Source organism: Lathyrus oleraceus, chromosome 6 (genome assembly GCF_024323335.1).
Source record: "Lathyrus oleraceus cultivar Zhongwan6 chromosome 6, CAAS_Psat_ZW6_1.0, whole genome shotgun sequence".
NCBI classification, from domain to species: domain Eukaryota; kingdom Viridiplantae; phylum Streptophyta; class Magnoliopsida; order Fabales; family Fabaceae; genus Lathyrus; species Lathyrus oleraceus.
The window spans coordinates 372,525,430-372,546,155 of NC_066584.1; the positions used below are offsets into that span (position 1 = coordinate 372,525,430).

The window sequence follows — 20,726 nt, forward strand, 5'->3', positions numbered from 1 at the left end:
TTTATTTTATCCATTAATAATAATATGTGGCACTCATACCATCCTACACTTATGGAACAGTTTAACAAAATATTTCACTTTATAACTTCTCACGTTTTTATTCCTATTATCAAATTTTAACTCCTACAAAATAGGAATAGCAGTTACAACATATAGGAAATGACAGTTTAATTTTAAATAATGGATGCATTGGCTTACACACATAAAATCCAAGTGTAAATGGGAGTTTATGTGACATCACCAAAATTTTCACTTTATAACTTCTCACGTTTTTATTCCTATTATCAAATTTTGACTCCTACAAAATAGGAATAGCAGTTACAACATATACGAAATGACAGTTTAATTTTAAATGGGAGTTTCTCTGACATACCAAAATATTTCCTTAACTTCTCAATATCAATGTTCTTATTATTGGCGGCTACAAAAACAATTACCAACCATATTTATCTTTCACCATAACATAAACCTTCATCTCTCACGCGAACCACCACCAACAACGATCCTACGAACATTCACGATTTTCATTTTTTCTCATTTCCTCCGGTTACAGCAACAACCAAAAGCACCGCTGAACTTCCGACATCACCGCTGATACATCCAACGGTCAACCTTTGCGATTGAACTGCCTTGCCAGAAACTTCTTGAAGGTACGTGAAATTCTAACTTCTATCTATGACTTCTTTACTCGAAAGCAACACTGGAATTTTTGTTAGGATTTGTTCATATTTGTATAATCAACTTTTTTCACTTATTTATAGTCCTCCATTATGCAATTGTGAAAGTGGAAAAGAAAAGTGCATTAACAAAAAGAAAGAAGGTGAACCACCACGAACAACGATCCTACGAACATTCAAGATTTTATAATTAAGATGTTTTTAATAGTTCCTAATTTATAAACTCTATATTATATTAATTAAAAAGCATTAAGAAATTAGTACCACTTTGTATGTTCATATATTTAGGTACTCATATACCGGTTATTTTTAATAACCACGTTTTACTAATTTGTACCTTCGGACAAATTATTTAAAATACCTTTCACATAATTATTTGGACAGGACAAACATTATAGAAGTTATTTTAATAATAAATTAATAATTAAGAGAGACAAAATTTCATATGAGTACCTTCGGACAAAAGACCACCTATATATTTAGGTAACGGCCTAAACAAAATGCAACGGACATAATCCACAACTGATTTAGCGGGGGTGTGATGTTCACAACTTAAATTGATTTAATGGACTGACATACTATAATAATTTAATTATTAATTAATTATTAAAATAATTAGTTGAACGAAATATTAATTAATAAATTGGTGGAAGTTTTGGGTAACATAATATTTTATTACTTAAAAGAAAACAATATTAACGTATTTTGGGTAACATGATATTTTATTGGTTAACATAAAACAATATTAACGTATTTTGGGTAACATACAAAGTGTAATGCTTATTTTAATATATTTTCATAATTTGAATAATAAAATCATCTTATTCACTGCAACACTTATTTTAACGTATTTTAGATAAAGTGTAATACAATAATATATTACATAATTATTACGTAAGTGATATATTTAATGTATTTTAACTAGGTTAGATTAAGTAGAAATAATTCAATTATTAAAATTATTTTGAATGCGCAAATTCAATATTATATGAAAAAAAACGGAAATGAAATCTCACTAAAAAATTTATCAACATTTATGTACGTCATGCAACATTTATGTAGGTTATTTGCGGAAATCACCAACATATTTAAATTTATACTATACTTGAAATTGTATGGTGCTCTTATAAAAACCCTCAAAGTTTAATGCAGAAACATGAAAAAGATGCATGACTTAATTGAAGTTACTGAAATAATTTAAAGTTTCTAGAAAAGTAACCAAAAGAGATAAAAAGAAATTTAAAAATGTAAGGGAATAGAAAGTGTTAGAGAGAAGAAAAGTATCACTCCCGTTTTCTTTGCATTGCATTTTGACTTTGTTCTCTCTTATAGAATACCATTTTTTTTTTAATTTTAATTTTAAGATAAATTATTTATCAAGTTAAATTAGTATATAGAATGAAAATATATCAAGTTAAATTAGTATATAGTATGAAAATATATCAAGTGAATAATATATCAAGTTATTTATGCTTATTTTTTAATTTTCATAATTTTTATTAAGCATATAAGCATTTTTTATAAGCATAATATAATGATTATATCAAGTTATTTTCATATAAGCATATATTATTCTATACTATTTTTTACTGCGCTAATAGTATATAGAATACCATATCCAGTTATGAAAATAGTATATAGAATACCATATCAAGTTATGTTTATGTTTATTAATAATTTGATAATATGCTTATGTAATTTTTTATAAGCATAATATAATGATATAACTTAATAAAATAGTATATAGAATAATATAATGATTATATGTTATTCATGCTTATTTTTTTAATTTTCATAATTTTTTTTATTTTAATTTTATGTTTTTGTAGAGTTTCCAGTTGACAATTACATTAATAAAATGGAAAATAATACCCGTCAAATATCAAGTCAACAACAGAGGTCAAGAAGGTCCGAAAATGAAAGGAAGAGGAGACAAAATATAAGCAACGAGCAGAGAGAAAACAATTTGTCGAGACGACGTGAAAATTATAGGCGGCGAAAAGAGCAAGAGAAACAAGCTCAAACATCTCGCCCTATAAACAGTCAGTCGAGAGGTTCATTTCAAAATTTTACAAATATGACTTTTCCAAGATCACACTTTCAAGGAACTCATGACAGTGAAGCCGACCCAAGTAGAATTACACATGTTAATGATGTTGCACTTGGTTGGTGATTATCAATATATATATATATATATATATATATATATATATATATATATATAATATTATATATAATATATATATATATATTATATATTACATTTCATAATTTGTTCGCTTTCGTCATATCTTATTTTATGTATTTAAACCCGCAGATCGTAATTGCACATCACCTAATCAACGAAACAACACGAGTCAATCCGATACAGGTATAAATGATATAGTTCTAAGTATGCGAGTATTAATTTTTACAAATGTATATATATTAATTATTATTTTTGTATCAGATGATATGGATGTTGATGAAGCTTTGGAGGATGCAGTAATATCATATGTTAACATGGACGCCAGAGAAAATGGTGCAGTAATATCAGATGTGTTAAATAATGAACGCAACTCCAAAACAATGCTCACACAATTCTTTGCATTGAATCTACGAGATCCACAAGCAAGAAAGTATCTGTATAGAGAGATTCTAGAGCATTATTGTTGGAACAAGCGGGGTATGGAATGGCATCGTAGGCGATCAACAAGAAAAGTTATCGGGAGAATCTATACGGTATCACCTTCGGAGGGAGATAAGTTTTACTTGCGACTATTGTTATCGCATGTCACAGGTCTAACTAGTTGGGAATATCTTCTTACAAATAACGGCATGACTTTCAGTACATTCAAAAAATCAGCCGAGGATAGGGGATTTCTAGAGACTGATCATAGTATTCGTGATTGTTTGGTTGAGGCTACGAGTCTCCGAATGCCATATGCTTTACGAAGGTTATTCGTGACGATTTTAATATTTTGTGAACCTACTGATGTTAGAGGCCTTTGGAATGAGTTTTTTACACATATGGTAGAGGATTATCAAACAGCTAACAATGTTGTGGAATCAGACTTAACTAATATGTTGTTGAAGGACTTGAATGAACTCTTAAACCTTCACGGTAAAAAGATTGATGATTATGATCTCCCATCTTTACCCCCTAATACAATAGACAGAGGTGCAGTTCCAAGTATCATACAAGAGGAGTTAGCGATCGATATCCCCAATGAAGATATTGAATCTATTGCTAAGTTAAATAATGATCAAATGATTGCATTCAACACCATTATGAATGTAATTGTTCAAAAACACAGTGGGGTATTTTTTGTTGATGGTCCAGGAGGAACAGGTAAAACATTCCTGTATAGAACATTAATGGCAAGTTTAAGAAGTAGAGGAGAAATTGTCTTAGCAACTGCATCATCTGGTATAGCTGCAACATTGTTACCCGGTGGTAGGAGTGCACACTCTCGATTTAAGATCCCTATTGATATTCAACCGAGTTCCATTTGTGGTATTAAAAAGCAAAAGGATCTTGCAAATCTCATTAGAGTTGCTGCCGCAATCATTTGGGATGAAGCACCAATGAAAAACAAAAATTGTTTGGAAGCCTTGGATCGATCATTACAAGACATTTGTAGCAACAATGCTCCATTTGGTGGAAAAGTTCTGATCATGGGGGGGGGGGGGGGGGGGGATTTCGTCAAGTTCTTCCTGTTGTAAGAAAAGGTACTAAGGCACAAATGATTTCAGCGTGTATTGTTCAGTCTCATTTATGGAATCATACCAAGATTTTGCGTTTGCGTCAAAATATGTGATCATTGCATAATCAAGAGTTTGCAGAATTTCTTATTCGCATTGGTGATGGTGTTGAACCTACCAAACCAGATGACATGGTGAGGTTACCTTTACATATTGCAATCCCATGGGAAGGTGAACATTCCATACAGGTACTTATCCAACATATTTTTCCTAATTTAGAATTGCATGGTTGGGATGCCCCATATATGGTACAAATAGCTATTTTGACACCAACAAATGATGATGTCCAGAAATTGAATGATATGATTATCGATCAGTTTCCAGGAGAAGAACATAATTTGTTATCGTTTGACGAGGTTGAAGGAGATAATCATAATTTATACCAACAAGAATTCTTAAACTCAATTGCACAAGGTAGTTTGCCACCACATATTCTAAAGATAAAAAAGGGTGCACCATTGATGTTATTACGAAATCTAGATCCTAGATATGGATTGTGTAATGGGACCCGGTTATTATGTCGTGGTTTATTTATGAATATGTTGGACGTGGAAATCCTAACAGGAAGCAACGCAGGAAAACGTGCTTTTTTGCCTAGAATTAAAATAAAAACATCTGCAAATGATGGTTTGCCTTTTGTCCTTAGTAGAAAGCAGTTTCCTGTGCGGCTAAGTTTTGCAATTACAATAAATAAATCACAAGGACAAACCATTCCAAATGTTGGAATATATCTTCCACGACATGTTTTTAGTCATGGACAGTTATATGTGGCTTTATCCAGGGGTGTTTCACAGACTACAACGAGAGTTTTAACCAGGGAAGGAAAATTGAAAGGAGAAGATGGTGACTACACAAAAAATATAGTCTACAAACAAATTCTTTTATCGCACCCGCAGGTATTTATTAAGTACATTGAAAAAATTGCTCACACGTTGATTCCCATTTTGGTTACACGACATACCAGGCTTATATTGTATTATTTATATCATAGATATATAATAACTAAATATAATTTTCTTTTGCTTTAATATACAGCCAAACTAGAACACGATGAAATCTTTCAATTATGTAAGGAGTTGAGACGAAAGAATGTTGAAACTTGCTTCAACATGAAAGTAAGTTATACTTAATCATTTATTTTATGCTTTTATGTTAGATATAAATGGGGTAATAGTTATTCTCACTATTCTTATGCAATAAATTTTAGATAACAGACTTTGAAGATAAATGGAACACATGGAAGGATGAACAAAGTATTTCATCCATCGACAAACTCGACAATAAGGTGTATTTATCTTTTCCGTAATACGTATAAAAAAATTCTTGCACTTTCATCACTCTTTCAGTAACATTTTTATCATCCTCATTGAAACAGGTCAAACGTTTGAAAATTTACTCCATCGGTTGGAGCTCCATAGTGATAACAGATAAAACACAACTTTGGAAAATGGTGAAAAGAGAAATAATATCTCAAAGGATGGAGAGGTTTTTTATTTTTGAATGCATGAATTTAACTGCTATTTGTGGTTTATGTAAATAAAACCATATATATTTACTAAGTCCATTGTTTTCCTTATTTACTAGAAATCCAGGTAATTCAGAAACAAGTCATAACTGTTGTTCTACCAAATCTAGACTAAAACAAAGTATCTCTATTCTCCAGGTATTATTTGTGTCGCAATAAACCATATTATATTCAAACGAGTCATATGTTCTGAATGTATTTCTTTTATAATATGACATTTCGTCATGTATTTGTAGTTTTTTAAATCTCAAGAGCGCATTGATAAAGGGATGTACGACGAATTGATTCGAATCTTTATAAGGTAAGCAAAAGCTATATTACACAACTTACTATTAATTTTACTATCTTTTTCTCTAAAAAAATTCTAATTTAAGAGTCTTACATTTTTTCTTTACTATGGAAACTAATTGCAGAGAAAAAGAAAATACTTCGAATAGAGATTTCATGTTCGACATTCCTCTTAAAGAACGTCATTGATTGCACAGAATCGATATTACTTTGCATGCTTCGATATAATTTTGAATATCTTTATTTACCATTTTCAAAATGTAATAATATTGTGCTTTAATGCGACCTATAGTAGAAACCTCATAAAAAGAAAATTAAATATTTATTTTTCTCTGTTGTGCGCATTAAAAAAAGCGGGCAAACGGGCACGGGAGTGACCGTCTGAACGCTAGTATATATAAAGAGGATAGGTGATTTTGGTATGGCCTTTATTTCTTCCACAAATACCCTCACTTAACTTCTTCTTTTATATCTGTTTATTATTTTAAAAAGTAACTTCTTTTTTATATTTGTTTATTATTTAAAATTAATAATAATTAAAATAAAAAGAATTAACACATAATGGCCGTAGGGCGGTTGTAACCTCAAATAACTTCCTAATTCCTATTTAACATTTCAATTTTTTCGGTTATTGTAATTTTATATAACTTTTTTGTAACTAATATATTTTTTGTACTGATTATTATTATTTAGTCTAAACATTTATTAACTATTTAGTCTAAACATTTATTAATTAGTATAAAATATTATTTAGTCTAATATTTCCAAAAATTATTTATTGTATTTTTTCTTCCAATTAATAAATGTTTAGACTAAAAAATATTTATTGTACTGGTATAGTTATGTATTTTATTTAATATTATTTGAGAAATTTTTTTTATTTATACTAATTAAAAGAGAGAGAAAAATATTAAAAGAGAAAAATATTTTTTGTATTTTTTCTTCCAATTTTATCCTTTATCAATTGTTACAATTACTCAATTATTAAATTAAAAAAAATACAAAAAAATACTCATTTATTAATTATGTAACCTCCATGAACACTACAAATAACTTCCTCCAACACATCAACTATACTAAATAACTTCCTCCTACACCACTATATATGATAACTGTATATTTCAAAAATAAAAACATTTCTTTCTTTCTCTCTCTTTCTTTTTCTCTCCACGCCAAAGTTAGGAGAAAAATTCATAACCATACCAACCCCACATTTCCCTCCTTCCTCTTTTACTATATCTCTCTCTTCCATAACCAAATCATTTTCTCAAATTCATTTTGAAATAAGAGGTACGAGTGTGTTTGAAATGAATTGAATCTTAATTTTAGTGGATCGCTTCTACGAAAATTATTCATTTATTTAACTTTTTGATATATGGAGGATTATGTGGTTTAGGTTTTGATTTCTATTACTCTTTTTCTGTGTTTTATCACTTACTTAATTTGGCCTAAAACGGATTGCAATGTCTGTTTGAATGGATGGATTGAGTGATGGGTGTTATAGTAAGATGTGTGAGGTTAGAGATAGTTGTTCTTATTGTCTAAGGTGAAACACGGTGATGTATTTCTAAATATGAAGGATATGTCATCAAATCAACTTCCATTGTTGAATTTTTGACTTAATTAATGGTAATTGTGAAATACGCAGAAATCAATTGAATATTCATGTAGCTTTTAATAAGGACTGAAGTTATACTATGGATATTTTGTTGCAAAAAATGTCATGGATTGTGTAAAATATGATATCTTTTTGTCATAATCTTGATCTGATTATAATTATAAGGATTCATTGTAGGTCTATTTCTTATGTCCTTAACTGACTTGCTCAATATTTATCTGTTGCAGGGAGATGTTTTGAAAGTGAAAGTAAACAAATTAACATCAATAAAGACCCAACTCCCATACTCATATTATTCACTTCCTTATCCTGCACCCAAAAAAATACAAGATAGTGCAGAAAATCTTGGGGAAGTTCTATGTGGTCAGTTTCACATGTTAATTCTTGAATCTTTATCAATTTATAAGAAAGGAATTCTTAATGAAATATATAGATTTGGAAACATTTAACCTCGAATTGGTTAGCCACCATGTTGAAAGGGTGGTTAGTTAATGGATAATCACTCTTTAATTAATTTAATTAATTATATTTAATTAATTTAGTGGATTGTCATGTCCACAACTTCTAGAATCATATTGATTGTTATATTTTATGAAAAATGTAAAGGAAAACAAGAGATCAAATGACTGCCACTACATATTTTCTTTTAAAAGAAAACATAATAATAACGCAAAAAATAGTCAAAACCTATAACAACATACAGAATCGCCTATATCTTCCTTTTGATGCAAAGTTCCTGTTAGCCTACATATCCATAATGAAATTGTTACTATGTGTCTGCAATCATATAACATCACACTGATATTGATAAGTCTATAATAAAGAAAAATGTAAATCTATACCTATATATAAAATGGATATCCTTTGCAATACCTGATAAATTATTTTTTCAATTTTTTTTCGTAGAATTGATAAATATATGTTAAATTGTAATTAAAACATTTTATTCAATTTAAAATATTTATAATACAATTAAAATTAACGTATTATTAGTAAAGACAATAATACTTTATGGGTCATATTAACCGGTGTCCCACGACGGATTAAGAATTATAAATAAAAGAATATTATAAGTTCAGTACATTGAATAGACACGATATTCTTAAAAAAAATTAATTAATTCTGATTTATATATATATATATATATATATATATATATATATATATATATATATATATATAATATATAGATATATACATATATATATATATTACATATATATATATATATATATATATATATATATATATAAATATATATATATATATATATATATAAATATAAATATATATATATTAGAAAAAACATATTTTTTTAATTTTTAAAAACGGTTCAACTTACTTTTTAATGAATTTCTTAACTAATGCCCCTTATTAGCCTTTCCCACACTTTATAATTGAAAAATATATATTATGTTGTTCTTATTCGATTAGCTCATAGTGTAGTGATTGAGAATGTTTAGTACTTGGGGTTTGTACTGTGAAGATCTACTTGGGGTCTGTGTAGTGATTGAGAATGTTTAGTTGTTTAGTTGTTGGGGTCTGTATTAGCTATTATCAATTGGAATAAAATTTGGTGCCTTGCCTTTGTTTAAAAAAAATCAATATTAAAAGATAAACATTAATATAAACTTTCCGATAAAATTACAGAATAAATGTAATGGATTCTTAAATTTCTGTCTCAAAACAAATTATACTATATAATATGTAAAAAAACAATTATGAAAAAATCCAGTTATATTTTATTTTTGTTAGAACATTAATTAAAGAATGAAAATACTCATCTAAAATTTAAAAATCATAATCAACCAACTAATAATAAATAAATAAATTATTAAGATGTAATGGCCAATTTTTTTTTATTGTTGTCGTCATTCATATATCCGGAATTCATTATTACCTGCATTTTGATTATTCTATGTAGTTTTCCCATCATTTAAACTATTTTATTTACAATTTTGTATAATCAATTTTGTGATATGTTTTTTCATATTTATTTTGCATTGCATTTTGACTTTGTTCTCTCTTATAGAATACAATTTTTTTTTAATTTTAATTTTACGGTAAAGATGAAGATGAAATAAATATTTTTGATACTGTGTAATACTTATGCATCTAAATATGAAAATAATTACCAAGTACATAGTATGAAAATAATTACCAAGTACACAATTTTTTTAATTATATTGTGTTATTTATTTAAAAAGAACTAACTAAAGATAAATTATGTCATCTATATATAGGTATAGATAACTTATAACATGCATAATTAATTTTATTTAGTCTATAATATGTAGTGATTGAAGAAGAAAATTTATATCAAATCATCTTCTGATGATATATCAGTTTTCGATCAATTGTTTTTGTAGAGGATTCGGTATAGTTTCCAGTTGACAATTACATTAATAAAATGGAAAATAATATCCGTCAAATATCAAGTCAACAACAGAGGTCAAGAAGGGCCGAAAATGAAAGGAAGAGGAGACAAAATATGAGCAACGAGCAGAGAGAAAACAATTTGTCAAGACGACGTGAAAATTATAGGCGGCGAAAAGAGCAAGAGAAACAAGCTCAAACATCTCGCCATATAAACAGTCAGTCGAGAGTTCCGTTTCAAAATTTTACAAATATGACTTTTCCAAGATCACACTTTCAAGGAACTCATGACAGTGAAGCCGGTCCAAGTAGAATTACACATGTTAATGATGTTGCACTTGGTTGGTGATGATCAATATATATATTATACGTTACATTTCATAATTTTGTTCGCTTTCGCCGTATCTTATTTTATGTATTTAAACTCGCAGATCGTAATTGTACATCACCTAATCAACAAAACATCACGAGTCAATCCGATACAGGTATAAGTGATATAGTTCTAAGTATGCGAGTATTAATTTTTACAAATGTATATATATTAATTATTATTTTTGTATCAGATGATATGGATGTTGATGAAGCTTTAGAGGATGCAGTAATATCATATGTTAACATGGATGCCAGAGAAAATGGTGCATTATCACGTCGTCCTCAAGGTATGTTCGTAAAAATTTTGCTTCAAATAAATGTAGCATTTGCTCATGTGGCATAAAATTTCAAATCATGCAATATTAAAATATAATAATTTAGGCATCTTGCATATATTTTTTATTTGTATTTTAGATTTTAGATAATATTTAGTAATCAATATCAAACTCCTGCCTGTAGAATCAGGACATGCTTTTCGAGCAAAGCACAATATTGCTCGAAATTTCAAAAATAATATGATGATGGCAAAAGCCCGGTTGCCTCATCCATTTACCTGTAGACACTGCAATGCAAGATTGTTTCATCACGAATCACGTGATACGTGTTGTAATGGTGGAAAGGTATCATTCTCACGAGTTGATGCTCCTATAGTATTGCAACAATTATTTTTGGATGGTTCAGCTGAAGGAAAACATTTTAGGCAACATATTCGAAGTTATAACCATTGGTTTCATTCACTTCAATTGGTGTTCATGTTGATGAGAAATTCTTGCATCTGGTCGTGGTATATACACGTTTCGTGCTCAAGGTGCTTTTTACCATAACATAGGAGGTTTCTATCCAAATGAGGGTGTCAGACCGCGTTTCTTACAACTATACATCTACGACACCGATAACGAGCTACATAATAGAATGCAGGAAAATCCACAGCTGCACCAAAATGTAGTTCACAAATTACAGAAAATGCTCCATCAGTTTAATCCTTTTGTAATTAGGTTCAAGCAACTTTCAATACTTCCAAATATCAGTGAATGTAGCCTCATACTTAAAGAGCGTCCACGTAATCACCATCAATACAATCTTCCAACTGCTGAACAAGTTGCGGCAATTATTGTTGGATGTGATGCAGATTCTTTGGATTATGGAAGGGATATTAATGTCATTCGTTGTGATGGAAATCTCAAGAAAGTTCAAGAGACAAAGGGATATTATGATCCTTTGCAATACCCTGTATTGTTTCCATTTGGGACGCTTGGTTGGGACATCAACACAACAAATTGCAATGGACGAAGAGTGTCATGTCGAGCATATTACAGTTACATGCTTCAAGTAAATTTGGATTAATTTTAGTAGATAATCTACTTAGCTTAGCATTGTTTAAAAAACTTTACATTTAACACCGACATTTTTTTCAATCAACTGTAGATTCGCCCAAATGATCAATCAATGTTGTTAAATGCGGGTCGACTGTTGCAACAATATGTTGTAGACAATTATGTCAAAATTGAATCAGGGAGATTAAGGTGGATTAAAGAGCACCAAAGTGATATACGTTCTGAATTGTACCAAGGTTTACATGATGCTTTGCATGTTGGTGAAACTAATGCAGGTACAAATTCATATAGCATAAATATACAGTTTTTGATTAATAATTAGTTGTACTTCTAATGCTAATAATTCATATATTCTAATACTAATGCATTTCATGAATCATCGTAGAGAACATTGGAAAAAGAACAATATTGCCATCATCATTTATTGGCAGTCGTCGAGACATGACACAACGTTATGAAGATGGCATGGCTATTGTTCTTAATGGCGGTAAACCAGATATTTTTCTAACAATGACATGCAATCCTTCTTGGAGTGAGATAACATCAGAACTTTTGCCTTTTCAAACACCACAAGATCGTCCAGATTTGCTAACAAGAATATTTCGTTCGAAATTTGAGAAATTGAAGGATGATGTTATTAATAAAGGAGTCTTGGGTAAAGTTAAAAGCTACATGTATGTCACTGAATTTCAAAAGCGAGGACTGCCGCATGTGCATATGTTATTGGTCTTAGAAAGTAACGATAAGTTGCGTGACCCAAAAGATTATGATAGTATGGTAAGAGCAGAAATACCTAAATTAGAATGTGAACCACAGTTGCATGAAGCTGTTGTAAGACATATGATCCACAGACCTTGCGGCATAATCAACCGAAAGTCTCCATGTATGAAAGACGGACATTGTAAAAAAAGGTATCCCAAACAGTTCTTGGATGAAACACGTCAAGGCACTGACTCATATCCCGAGTATAGGAGAAGGTTTGATGAGTCTGTATCGTTAGGTAAAGATAGGTCTGTCGATAATAGATGGGTGGTTCCTTATAACCCTTGGTTACTGTTAAAGTATGACTGTCACATCAATGTAGAGATTTGCAGTAGCATTAAAAGTATCAAGTATCTATACAAATATGTGTACAAGGGCCCTGATCGTGTGGCTATGGAGGTTCATAAAGGATCATACATGGATGAAGTTCAGCAATATGTTGATGCAAGATGGATTTGTGCTCCCGAGGCATTATGGAAAATATTTGATTCACTCTTTACCGATTATATCCTTCGGTTGAAAGATTGCAGATCCACTTGCCGAACCGCCATCAAGTGCGCTTTTATGATCATCAGCAAATTGCAGATGTGTTAAATAATGAACGCAACTCCAAAACAATGCTCACACAATTCTTTGCATTGAATCTACGAGATCCACAAGCAAGAAAGTATCTGTATAGAGAGATTCCAGAGCATTATTGTTGGAACAAGCGGGATATGAATGGCATCGTAGGCGATCAACAAGAAAAGTTATCGGGAGAATCTATATGGTATCACCTTCGGAGGGAGATAAGTTTTACTTGCGACTGTTGTTATCGCATGTCATAGGTCCAACCAGTTGGGAATATCTTCTTACAAATAATGGCATGACTTTCAGTACATTCAAAAGATCAGCCGAGGATAGGGGATTTCTAGAGACTGATCATAGTATTCGTGATTGTTTGGTTGAGGCTACGAGTCTCCGAATGCCATATGCTTTACGAAGGTTGTTCGTGACGATTTTAATATTTTGTGAACCTACTGATGTTAGAGGCCTTTGGAATGAGTTTTTTACACATATGGTAGAGGATTATCAAACAGCTAACAATATTGTGGAATCAAACTTAACTAATATGTTGTTGAAGGACTTGAATGAACTCTTAAACCTGCACGGTAAAAAGATTGATGATTATGATCTCCCATATTTACGCCCTAATACAATAGACAGAGGTGCAGTTCCAAGTATCATACAAGAGGAGTTAGCGATCGATATCCCCAATGAAGATATTGAATCTATTGCTAAGTTAAATAATGATCAAATGATTGCATTCAACACCATTATGAATGTAATTGTTCAAAAACACAGTGGGGTATTTTTTGTTGATGGTCCAGGAGGAACAGGTAAAACATTCCTTTATAGAACATTAATGGCAAGTTTAAGAAGTAGAGGAGAAATTGTCTTAGCAACTGCATCATCTGGTATAGCTGCAACATTGTTACCCGGTGGTAGGACTGCACACTCTCGATTTAAGATACCTATTGATATTCAACCGAGTTCCATTTGTGGTATTGAAAAGCAAAAGGATCTTGCAAATCTCATTAGAGTTGCTGCCGCAATAATTTGGGATGAAGCACCAATGACAAACAAAAATTGTTTGGAAGCCTTAGATCGATCATTACAAGACATTTGTAGCAACAGTGCTCCATTTGGTGGAAAAGTTCTGATCATTGGGGGGGGGGATTTTCGTCAAGTTCTTCCTGTTGTAAGAAAAGGTACTAAGGCACAAATGATTTCAGCGTGTATTGTTCAGTCTCATTTATGGAATCATACCAAGATTTTGCATTTGCGTCAAAATATGCGATCATTGCATGATCAAGAGTTTGCAGAATTTCTTATTCGCATTGGTGATGGTGTCGAACCTACCAAACCAGATGACATGGTGAGGTTACCTTTACATATTGCAATCCCATGGGAAGGTGAACATTCCATACAAGTACTTATCCAACATATTTTTCCTGATCTAGAATTGCATGGTTGGGATGCCCCATATATGGTACAAAGAGCTATTTTGACACCAACAAATGATGATGTCCAGAAATTGAATGATATGATTATCGATCAGTTTCCAGGAGAAGAACATAATTTGTTATCGTTTGACGAGGTTGAAGGAGATAATCATAATTTATACCAGCAAGAATTCTTAAACTCAATTGCACAAGGTAGTTTGCCACCTCATATTCTAAAGATAAAAAAGGGTGCACCATTGATGTTGTTACGAAATCTAGATCCTAGATATGGATTGTGTAATGGGACCCGGTTATTATGTCGTGGTTTATTTATGAATATGTTGGATGTGGAAATCCTGACAGGAAGCAACGCAGGAAAACGTGCTTTTTTGCCTAGAATTAAAATAAAAACATCTGCAAGTGATGGACTGCCTTTTGTCCTTAGTAGAAAGCAGTTCCCTGTGCGACTAAGTTTTGCAATTACAATAAATAAATCACAAGGACAAACCATTCCAAATGTTGGAATATATCTTCCACGACATGTTTTTAGTCATGGACAGTTATATGTGGCTTTATCCAGGGGTGTTTCACAGACTACAACAAGAGTTTTAACCAGGGAAGGAAAATTGAAAGGAGAAGATGGTGACTACACAAAAAATGTAGTCTACAAACAAATTCTTTTATCGCATCCGCAGGTATTTATTAAGTACATTGAAAAAATTGCTCACACGTTGATTCCCATTTTGGTTACACGACATACCAAGCTTATATTGTATTATTTATATCATAGAATAGATAGATAATAACTAAATATAATTTTCTTTTGCTTTAATATACAGCCAAACTAGAACACGATGAAATCTTCCAATTATGTAGGGAGTTGAGACGAAAGAATGTTGAAACTTGCTTCGACATGAAAGTAAGTTATACTTAATCATTTATTTTATGCTTTTATGTTAGATATAAATGGGGTGATAGTTATTCTCACTATTCTTATGCAATAAATTTTAGATAACAGACTTTGAAGATAAATGGAACACGTGGAAGGATGAACAAAGTATTTCATCCATCGGCAAACTCGACAATAAGGTGTATTTATCTTTTCCGTAATACGTATGGAAAAAATTCTTGCACTTTCATCACTCTTTCACTAACATTTTTATCATCCTCATTGAAACAGGTCAAACGTTTGAAAATTTACTCCATCGGTTGGAGCTCCACGGTGATAACAGATAAAACACAACTTTGGAAAATGGTGAAAAGAGAAATAATATCTCAAAGATGGAGAGGTTTTTATTTAATTCATTTAAGAATATATTTACTCTAGATTATTTTGAATGCATGAATTTAACTGTTATTTGTGGTTTATATAAATAAAACCATATATATTTACTAACTCCATTGTTTTCCTTATTTACCAGAAATCCAGGTAATTCAGAAACAAGTCATAATTGTTGTTCTACGAAATCTAGACTAAAACAAAGTATCTCCATTCTCCAGGTATTATTTGAGTCGCAATAAACCATATTATATTCAAACGAGTCAAGTGTTCTGAATGTATTTCTTTTATAATATGACATTTCATCATGTATTTGTAGTTTTTTAAATCTCAAGAGCGCATTGATAAAGGGATGTACGAAGAATTGATTCGAATCTTTATAAGGTAAGCAAAAGCTATATTACACTACTTACTATTATTTTTACTATCTTTTTCTTTAAAAAAGTCTAATTTAAGAGTCTTACATTTTTTCTATACTACGGAAAACAATTGCAGGAAAAAGAAAATAATTCGAATAGAGATTTCATGTTCGGCATTCCTCTTAAAGAACGTCATTGATTACACAGTATCAATATTACTTTGCATGTTTCGATATAATTTTGAATATCTTTATTTACCGTTTTCAAAATGTATTAATATTATTTTAATGCGACCTACAGTAAAAACCTCATAAAAAGAAAACAAATATTTATTTCCTCTACGCTGTGCGCATTAAAAAAAGCGGACAGACGGGCACGGGAGTGCCCGTCTGAACGCTAGTATATATAAAGAGGAAAGGTGATTTTGGTATGGCCTTTATTTCTTCCACAAATACCCTCACTTAACTTCTTCTTTTATATCTGTATTATTTTAAAAATAACTTTTTTTTATATTTGTTTATTATTAAAATTAATAATAATTAAAATAAAAAGAATTAACACATAATGGCCGTAGGGCGGTTGTAACCTCAAATAACTTCCTAATTCCTATTTAACATTTCAATTTTTTCGGTTATTGTAATTTTATATAACTTTTTTGTAACTAATATATTTTTTGTACTGATTATTATTATTTAGTCTAAACATTTATTACTATTTAGTCTAAACATTTATTAATTAGTATAAAATATTATTTAGTCTAATATTTCAAAAATTATTTATTGTATTTTTCTTCCAATTAATAAATGTTTAGACTAAATAATATTTTCTTCCAATTAAAAATATTATTGTACTGGTATAGTTATGTATTTTATTAATATTATTTGAGAAATTTTTTTTATTTATACTAATTAAAAGAGAGAGAAAAATATAAAAGAGAAAAATATTTTTGTTTTTTTTTCTTCAATTTTATCCTTTATCAATTGTTACAATTACTCAATTATTAAATTAAAAAAAAATACAAAAAAATAATCATTTATTAATTATGTAACCTCCATGAACACTACAAATAACTTCCTCCAACACATCAACTATACTAAATACTTCCTCCTACACCACTATATATGATAACTGTATATTTCAAAAATAAAAACATTTCTTCTTTCTCTCTCTTTCTTTTCTCTCCACGCCAAAGTTAGGAGAAAAATTCATAACCATACAAACCCACATTTCCCTCCTTCCTCTTTTACTATATCTCTCTCTTCCATAACCAAATCATTTTCTCAATTCATTTTGAAATAAGAGGTACGAGTGTGTTTGAAATGAATTGAATCTTAATTTTAGTGGATCGCTTCTACGAAAATTATTCATTGATTTAACTTTTTGATATATGGAGGATTATGTGGTTTAGGTTTTGATTTCTATTACTCTTTTTCTGTGTTTTATCACTTACTTAATTGGCCTAAAACGGATTGCAGTGTCTGTTTGAATGGATGGATTGAGTGATGGGTGTTATAGTAAGATGTGTGAGGTTAGAGATAGTTGTTCTTATTGTCTAAGGTGAAACACGGTGATGTATTTCTAAATATGAAGGATATGTCATCAAATCAACTTCCATTGTTGAATTTTTGACTTAATTAATGGTAATTGTGAAATACGCAGAAATCAATGAATATTCATGTAGCTTTAATAAGGACTGAAGTTATACTATGGATATTTTGTTGCAAAAAATGTCATGGATTGTGTAAAATATGATATCTTTTTGTCATAATCTTGATCTGATTATAATTATAAGGATTCATTGTAGGTCTATTTCTTATGTCCTTAACTGACTTGCTCAATATTTATCTGTTGCAGGGAGATGTTTTGAAAGTGAAAGTAAACAAATTAACATCAATAAAGACCCAACTCCCATACTCATATTATTCACTTCCTTATCCTGCACCCAAAAAAATACAAGATAGTGCAGAAAATCTTGGGGAAGTTCTATGTGGTCAGTTTCACATGTTAATTCTTGAATCTTTATCAATTTATAAGAAAGGAATTCTTAATGAAATATATAGATTTGGAAACATTTAACCTCGAATTGGTTAGCCACCATGTTGAAAGGGTAGTTAGTTAATGGATAATCACTCTTTAATTAATTAATTAATTATATTAATTGATTTAGTGGATTGTCATGTCCACAACTTCTAGAATCATATTGATTGTTATATTTTATGAAAAATGTAAAGGAAAACAAGAGATCAAATGACTGCCACTACATATTTTCTTTTAAAAGAAAACATAATAATAACGCAAAAAATAGTCAAAACCTATAACAACATACAGAATCGCCTATATCTTCCTTTTGATGCAAAGTTCATGTTAGCCTACATATCCATAATGAAATTGTTACTATGTGTCTGCAATCATATAACATCACACTGATATTGATAAGTCTGTAATAAAGAAAAATGTAAATCTATACCTATATATAAAATGGATATCCTTTGCAATACCTGATAAATTATTTTTTCAATTTTTTTTCGTAGAATTGATAATATATGTTAAATTGTAATTAAAACATTTTATTCAATTAAAATATTTATAATACAATTAAAATTAACGTATATTAGTAAAGACAAATAATACTTTATGGGTCATATTAACCGGTGTCCCACGACGGATTAAGAATTATAAATAAAAGAATATTATAAGTTCAGTATATTGAATAGACACGATATTCTAAAAAAATTAATTAATTCTGTTTATATATATATATATATATATATATATATATATATATATATATATATATATATATATATATATATATATATATATATATATATATATATAAAGGGGATAGGTGATTTTGGTATGGCCTTTATTTCTTCCACAAATACCCTCACTTAACTTCTTCTTTTATATTTGTTTATTATTTAAAAAGTAACTTCTTTTTTATATTTGTTTATTATTTAAAATTAATAATAATTAAAATAAAAAGAATTAACACATAATGGCCGTAGGGCGGTTGTAACCTCAAATAACTTCCTAATTCCTATTTAACATTTCAATTTTTTCGGTTATTGTAATTTTATATAACTTTTTTGTAACTAATATATTTTTTGTACTGATTATTATTATTTAGTCTAAACATTTATTAACTATTTAGTCTAAACATTTATTAATTAGTATAAAATATTATTTAGTCTAATATTTCCAAAAATTATTTATTGTATTTTTTCTTCCAATTAATAAATGTTTAGACTAAATAATATTTTCTTCCAAATTAAAAATATTTATTGTACTGGTATAGTTATGTATTTTATTTAATATTATTTGAGAAATTTTTTTTATTTATACTAATTAAAAGAGAGAGAAAAATATTAAAAGAGAAAAATATTTTTTGTATTTTTTCTTCCAATTTTATCCTTTATCAATTGTTACAATTACTCAATTATTAAATTAAAAAAAAAAATACAAAAAAATACTCATTTATTAATTATGTAACCTCCATGAACACTACAAATAACTTCCTCCAACACATCAACTATACTAAATAACTTCCTCCTACACCACTATATATGATAACTGTATATTTCAAAAATAAAAACATTTCTTTCTTTCTCTCTCTTTCTTTTTCTCTCCACGTCAAAGTTAGGAGAAAAATTCATAACCATACCAACCCCACATTTCCCTCCTTCCTCTTTTACTATATCTCTCTCTTCCATAACCAAATCATTTTCTCAAATTCATTTTGAAATAAGAGGTACGAGTGTGTTTGAAATGAATTGAATCTTAATTTTAGTGGATCGCTTCTACGAAAATTATTCATTGATTTAACTTTTTGATATATGGAGGATTATGTGGTTTAGGTTTTGATTTCTATTACTCTTTTTCTGTGTTTTATCACTTACTTAATTTGGCCTAAAACGGATTGCAATGTCTGTTTGAATGGATGGATTGAGTGATGGGTGTTATAGTAAGATGTGTGAGGTTAGAGATAGTTGTTCTTATTGTCTAAGGTGAAACACGGTGATGTATTTCTAAATATGAAGGATATGTCATCAAATCAACTTCCATTGTTGAATTTTTGACTTAATTAATGGTAATTGTGAAATACGCAGAAATCAATTGAATATTCATGTAGCTTTTAATAAGGACTGAAGTTATACTATGGATATTTTGTTGCAAAAAATGTCATGGATTGTGTAAAATATGATATCTTTTTGTCATAATCTTGATCTGATTATAATTATAAGGATTCATTGTAGGTCTATTTCTTATGTCCTTAACTGACTTGCTCAATATTTATCTGTTGCAGGGAGATGTTTTGAAAGTGAAAGTAAACAAATTAACATCAATAAAGACCCAACTCCCATACTCATATTATTCACTTCCTTATCCTGCACCCAAAAAAATACA

At 29.6% G+C, this 20,726-nt stretch overlaps 2 protein-coding genes and 1 pseudogene across 2 annotated transcripts; all 3 read left to right on the top strand.

The window, feature by feature from the left end:
• The first annotated feature begins 2,754 nt into the window (after nucleotides 1–2,754).
• On the top strand, nucleotides 2,755–6,423 carry LOC127095704 (uncharacterized; annotated as a pseudogene).
• A 3,839-nt stretch (nucleotides 6,424–10,262) lies between these two features.
• On the top strand, nucleotides 10,263–13,290 carry LOC127095705 (uncharacterized). The gene is made up of 6 exons (XM_051034356.1): nucleotides 10,263–10,569; nucleotides 10,660–10,713; nucleotides 10,792–10,887; nucleotides 11,364–11,929; nucleotides 12,026–12,209; nucleotides 12,320–13,290. The coding sequence occupies exons 1-6, from the start codon at nucleotides 10,263–10,265 to the stop codon at nucleotides 13,288–13,290; spliced, it is 2,178 nt and encodes a 725-aa protein (XP_050890313.1).
• Nucleotides 13,291–13,462: 172 nt separating this feature from the next.
• On the top strand, nucleotides 13,463–18,186 carry LOC127095706 (ATP-dependent DNA helicase PIF1-like). Its single transcript, XM_051034357.1, has 5 exons — nucleotides 13,463–15,072; nucleotides 15,127–15,376; nucleotides 15,693–15,770; nucleotides 16,280–16,344; nucleotides 18,174–18,186. The coding sequence occupies exons 1-5, from the start codon at nucleotides 13,463–13,465 to the stop codon at nucleotides 18,184–18,186; spliced, it is 2,016 nt and encodes a 671-aa protein (XP_050890314.1).
• The last annotated feature ends 2,540 nt before the right edge of the window (nucleotides 18,187–20,726 follow it).

What these genes read in the sequence shown, in the direction of transcription:
- LOC127095705 (XM_051034356.1), top strand. Translation starts at nt 10,263, where the DNA reads ATGGAAAATAATATCCGTCAAATATCAAGTCAACAACAGAGGTCAAGA. An exon ending in CACGAGTCAATCCGATACAG is followed by an intron (nt 10,714 to 10,791) that starts GTATAAGTGATA and finishes TTTTTGTATCAG; the next exon opens with ATGATATGGATGTTGATGAA. An exon ending in ATTACAGTTACATGCTTCAA is followed by an intron (nt 11,930 to 12,025) that starts GTAAATTTGGAT and finishes AATCAACTGTAG; the next exon opens with ATTCGCCCAAATGATCAATC.
- LOC127095706 (XM_051034357.1), top strand. Translation starts at nt 13,463, where the DNA reads ATGGTATCACCTTCGGAGGGAGATAAGTTTTACTTGCGACTGTTGTTA. An exon ending in GCAGGAAAACGTGCTTTTTT is followed by an intron (nt 15,073 to 15,126) that starts GCCTAGAATTAA and finishes TTTTGTCCTTAG; the next exon opens with TAGAAAGCAGTTCCCTGTGC. An exon ending in TCGGCAAACTCGACAATAAG is followed by an intron (nt 15,771 to 16,279) that starts GTGTATTTATCT and finishes ATGTATTTGTAG; the next exon opens with TTTTTTAAATCTCAAGAGCG.